Genomic DNA, 5,523 nt, shown 5'->3' on the forward strand with positions numbered 1-5,523 from the left:
AGGTGATCACCTGAGGTCAGGAGTTCAAGACCAACCTGGCCAACATGGTGAAACCCCGTCTCTACTAAAAATAATAATAATAAAAAAATTAGCCAAGCATGGTGGCTCATGCTTGTAGTCCCAGCTACTCGGGAGGCTGAGGCATGAGAACTACTTGAACCCAGGAGGCAGAGGTTGCAGTGAGTGGAGATCACGCCACTGCACTCCAGCCTCAGAAACAGAGTGAGACTCGGTCCTAAATAAATAAATAAATATAAATAAAAATAAATAAAAAGCTTCCCAAGGAATTGTAATGCCAGGATTGAGAACCACTAGACTAGGTCTTCAAAGCAGCATGCACGCTGAGCGACCAAGGGAGTGGTCTATAAAAGGAGAGACACTCTCCTTCTACTCTGACCTCTGCTTCTGGTCCCGGCGCCTCTGTCCACTCTTCCGGTCCCTAAGACCAAATGTAAGATATTGGAGCACTCTGGTCCCCGGCTAAACACCACAGCCCTTCTCCTCACTTCTGGCCAGGAATAGTGCATCGCATTTTTCACAAGTGGGAGAGATCTTCACCTCCAGTGAGAAACAAATGTAAAAGAATCAACAAAATGCAAATCAAATTAAATAAACTTGTTTTAATCATTAGCAGAATGAGCAAGCAGTACGTGTTGATCACCCCATTTGTAGAGTGAGGGGTGGAGGGAGTATTTATAAATGCTTTGATAAAAAGTTTCTCCTCTTAGTGGTAAGGTCCTGGATCACTTACTCCCAGCAGCATCTGAGGCTCCCAAGAGCCATTTCTGTGCCATCTCATTCCAGGAATGTGTGTGGAGCACCTGCTCTGAACCGGCACTGTGCTGGGTACTTGCTGGGAATACGAGATGACCCCAGCTTTCTAGGAGCTAATTGGCTGATGAGCCGAGGCAGGGACATTTGCAGAAAGGAGGAAAATAGAAAGACACAGATTTTCATGAATGAGCTATGGATAATCTGGACACCAAAAAATAAACCTTTGCTTCATTACTTGCCTGATGCCTTTGCCTCCATCCCCATTCTAAAATCGGGGCTGGACTATGAGTGACACAAGTGGGGCTCCCACTTCAAGTGCAAAATTTAAGGGGGCTCCAAAAGTCCCCATAGTTAATATAAATAATATTTTAATGCAATTGTTTAAAAATAAAAATTCACATTAGGCTGGGCATGGTGGCTCACACCTGTAATCCCAGCACTTTGGGAGGCTGAGGCGGGAGGATCATGAGGTCAGGAGATGGAGACCATCCTGGCTAACATGGTGAAACCCCGTCTCTACTAAAAATACAGAAAATTAGCCTGGCGTGGTGGCGGGAGCCTGTAGTCCCAGCTACTCAGGAGGCTGAGGCAGGAGAATGGCGTGAACCCGGGAGGCGGAGCTGGCAGTGAGTTGAGATTGCGCCACTGCACTCCAGCCTGGGCGACAGAGCGAGACTCCATCTCAAAAATAAAAAAAAGTCCCTGATAGACATTTGAAAGTCAGGACCAGAGCTTGCACTTGCAGGAGCTGGGCCTCTCCTGCCTCACCCTTATCCTGCCCCTGGTTCCAATCAAATTTCATTTCTATAAATGGCTTCATGGGCTGTAGTTTGTTAATTTTTTTTAGAATATTGCATTAAAATATGATTTATTTTTATCATTTACTTTGAGTTTTTTAGAGATGAGTGCCTTGATTATTTCACCCTAGTCCCAGCCCTGTGGCAAAGTATCCTTGAAAATAGAGTTGCCAGTAAAAGACAAGATACATGATTAAATTCCAATCTCAGATAAAATATGCCCATGGGATATACTTATACAAGAAGACTATTTGTCTGAAATTCAAATTTAATTGAGTATCATGTTTTTGTTTGCTAAATATGGCAGCCCTGCTTGAGGAATATCATACTGACTCCCCCAAAGATAAGGTGGTATTTAGTCCCATAGCAACATACCCCACCCACGTACACATGCATTTTACATACCATGAAAGCGACACTCCTGTGCATTAACACACTGTTTCCAAAGGATGTCCCTCTCTTGATCTTCCTACAGCCTCTTGCCTTATACTTTCAGTCACTGCGCCTGACCCCAACTTCCTGGGCCCTCCTCAGCCTCCATGGGTCACAGTAGGCAGGAAAGGTCCCACAGGCTGGTGGATGTGAAGTCCTAGATCTCTCAGTGCCGCCCTGGGCATGTCCAGATCCAGCCAGAGTCCTATTGCTTTACCTGGGCCCTCTTGCTTTCAGCATTTATTCCTACTGGGCAAACAGAATTCTGATCAGCAGGGAAGCTGGCCATGGAGAGTTATAGGTCAACCTCCTGGGACATCAGGTGTGACCATCAATGCATCAATGGCAAACCAAAAATGGTGGGGGCGTTCCTTGCCCCAGGAGGATGGTGGTGTAAATCAGGCTGGTAGAAGCCAACCTCAGAAAGGTAGATAGAGCCAGAAAGGAGAGGAATGGACCAAAGACAACATTCAGAGGGTCCCCAGGCACTGGGGCCAATGCTCAAAGGGAGGATCAAGAAGAACTCCTGCTGCGCTGGGACAGAGAATTGAGGCAAAGAGAGAGAGGGGCAAGACTCAATAGGAGAGGAAGAGCAGAGAGGAGTGGCACTCTGGCGGGTGACATGGGGTTACGCACTATCCAGGGAGGGCAGGCACACCCCAGCTGAGCTGGGAGAGCAGAACGTCTCTTGCAGCATCCTGCCATGGCCACCTGGGGGCGCTTCTAGCTCCCTCCCACCCTGTCCAGTGTTCTCCAAGGGTGGGCTTGCAGCAGAATTACCTGGGATGCTTATTCAACAGCTCCAATTCCTGGCCATTGTCCCAGACTCACTGTCTTAGAATCTTAGCCACAAGTCTAAGATTCTGCATTTTAAAAGCTTCCTAGGAAGGTTCTTATGCACCCTAAACCCAGCCTCAGATGGAAAGCATGCACCCTGAGGGGTAAAGGAAGAGATACTGGCTGGCTTCTATGTAACAGGAGACTTCTCTTCATGGTGGCGCTTCATTTGCTTGAATTTAGAGCCTGGTTCTAGGGTCTGGTGGGCATTCTGGAACCCACTCGTGGGGGTTATTGAGCCGGCAGAGGCTGTGAGCATGACACACAGCCTCTTTCATACAGAGCTTGAAGAACCTTGTGATAGCCTTCACATCAAAGTGGCATGGCGAATGGAACGAGAATGAGTCCGTGCCCAGCAACGTGTGTCCGCTTTGCTTCCTCTTCTTGGGCCCTCTTGAGAGTCCCTGGGAGCAGAGCCAGCGTGGTGGAACTCCACCCTAGATCTCACTCTCTTCCAGAATCTCCTCCATGGTGTTGGCCATGGTGACATCCCCCTCGCTGCACTCGGACAGGCTGCTGCCCCGGGGCCAGCGTACATGGTCCTGTTGGGGCCGGGCGCCCAGCTCCCCCAGACCTCTCATGGCTAGGTGTAGGAACCGCCCACTGTTAAGCGAGGGCTGCAGTGTCCGAAGCTTCTCAGCGCCGTCTCCTTCCGAGAGCTTCTTGGGACATTTTCCCAGGAACCGGAAGTTCTTCCCCAGGACACAGGCTCTGCAGCCTGCGTGGCGGGCTAGCAAGAAGCGGACCCAGTATTTCCGCAGCTCAGCCTTCACCTGCCGGGTGAGACAAGGGAGAGGTTACCATCTTGGAGTCATTTAGCCTTGTGTCCATTTAGCAAATATTAATTGAGTAGCTACTCTGTACCACCCTTGGGAAATTCACCTTGTAACTGGGGGAGACAAGGAGAAACAAAGATACATAAATATATCAGGTGGTAATGACACTAAGAGTATTAAGCAGGACAATGTGGTAAAGAAACAAAAACTTAAGATATGGTGTTCAGGAAAGGACTCTGCCAGGGGGGCATGTGAGCTGAAACCTGCTTGACGGGTAAGGAGCCCCCTGCGTGAAGATACAGAAGAAGCAGCAGTGAGCAAAACAGAAGATGGTTTTGCTGTCAAGAAGCTTACATTCTAGTAGGAGGAGATAGAAATAAATATTTATACTTGTAGTAGGGCAAGAGGAAGTTGAAAGGGGACTGGAAACTCTACCAACTCCTAAAGACAGGAGAAAACACCTGTTCTGGCCTCTGCCCCTCCCACTATCAAACCTTTTCCCAGGGAAGCAGAGAGCTGGTTGGGCTACACAATAATATGAATAACTAAAAGTAATAATAGGCCAGGCTCCATGGCTCACGCCTGTAATCCCAGCACTGTGGAAGGCTGAAGTGAGTGGATTACTTGAGGTCAGGAGTTCGAGACCAGCCTGCCCAACGTGGAGAAACCCCATCTCTACTAAAAATATAAAAGTTAGCTGAGCATGGTGGTGGGTACCTGTAATCCCAGCTACTCAGGAGGCTGAGGCAAGAGAATTGCTAGAATCTGGGAGGCAGAGGTTGCAGTGAGCTGGTATCATGCCAATACATTCCAGCCTGGGCAACAGAGCGAGACTCTGTCTCAAAAAAAAAAAAAAACAAAACTATTTTTTTAAATGTGATCATGGTTCCTAGGTGTTGAGCATTTACTATGTGCTCAACATACCCAGGACAAGACTACAAAGCAGGGATGATTGTTACTTCCATGTTACTGATTGGGAAAGTGAGGCTAAATGAAGTGCAGCAACCCAGCTAACTCACAGAGCTCCTAAGGGTGAACCAAGACGTGACTCCAGATTTTTGGACTCCGAGGTTCAAGCTTGTTTCCTCTGTCACACTTGAATATTCCTTGCATCTCAGCAGGGCCAGTGCTGGGGTCTGAACTCCTTTATACCCATCCGACACCTTTTTTTCCATTTGTCTAAGCTGCCCCCTGCTCTCTGTACTGGAAGCTCACAATACAAATCTGTCCCCACACAAGCTGGTCACTGCACATTCCCCCAGAGCACTGTCACATCCACAGGAACCTCCAGAGGTGGCAGGATTGCAGCCCCAGCCTCACACGCAACCAGGATGGCAACGTGGAAATCATACCTCTCCACTGGCAAAACCATACTGCAAGGCCACCAGGAACCCCTGAAACGAAAGGAGGACACGGCATAAAATCCGACTCCGGAGAAGATGTGTCTGAGAGTTACTGGCAGCATCCAAAGCCCGGCACAGGTCGTAGGAGTCCCCAGAAAAGGCGTGCAACTGCATTGCTTGCGATAACTAGAACTAGTCATACTGGTTATGTTAACTTGGATTTCCATGGCATCTGCTCTTGCTTTGACATTCAGCGCCATCCCCACCCCCGCCGCACCCACGTATCACCCTAGGTGTTTGCTTACGTGTTCACAGGTGCACATGGATCAATGATGATTAAACCTCCAAGACCTTGTGTCATTCATTCAATTATTGGGCAAGGTCACTGTTGGCCCTCTACTTGCTCATAGTGGGCACTGGTTAATGTTTGTTTGTTTGTTTGTGATGGAGTTTCACCCTTGTCACTAGGTTGGAGTGCAGTGGCATGATCTCGGCTCACTGCAACCTCCGCCTCCCGAGTTCAAGCAATTTTCCTGCCTCAGCCTCCCGAGTAGCTGGGATTAC

The 5,523-nt window shown here is 48.5% G+C and overlaps 1 protein-coding gene across 1 annotated transcript in view; it reads right to left on the bottom strand.

Annotated features, from left to right (window-relative positions):
- Positions 1–1,582: 1,582 nt before the first annotated feature.
- GLP2R (glucagon-like peptide 2 receptor) overlaps positions 1,583–5,523 on the bottom strand; it is a 69,049-nt gene continuing 65,108 nt past the window's right edge. The window contains exons 12-13 of the mRNA XM_011933269.1: positions 4,969–5,010; positions 1,583–3,613 (exon numbers count right to left, since the gene is read on the bottom strand). Of these exons, the coding sequence (XP_011788659.1) occupies positions 3,278–3,613; positions 4,969–5,010 (378 nt within the window). The 3' untranslated portion in view covers positions 1,583–3,277. The remainder of the gene's footprint in view (positions 3,614–4,968; positions 5,011–5,523) is intronic.

Source organism: Colobus angolensis, unplaced genomic scaffold, assembly GCF_000951035.1.
Source record: "Colobus angolensis palliatus isolate OR3802 unplaced genomic scaffold, Cang.pa_1.0 Scaffold125, whole genome shotgun sequence".
Lineage (NCBI taxonomy): Eukaryota > Metazoa > Chordata > Mammalia > Primates > Cercopithecidae > Colobus > Colobus angolensis.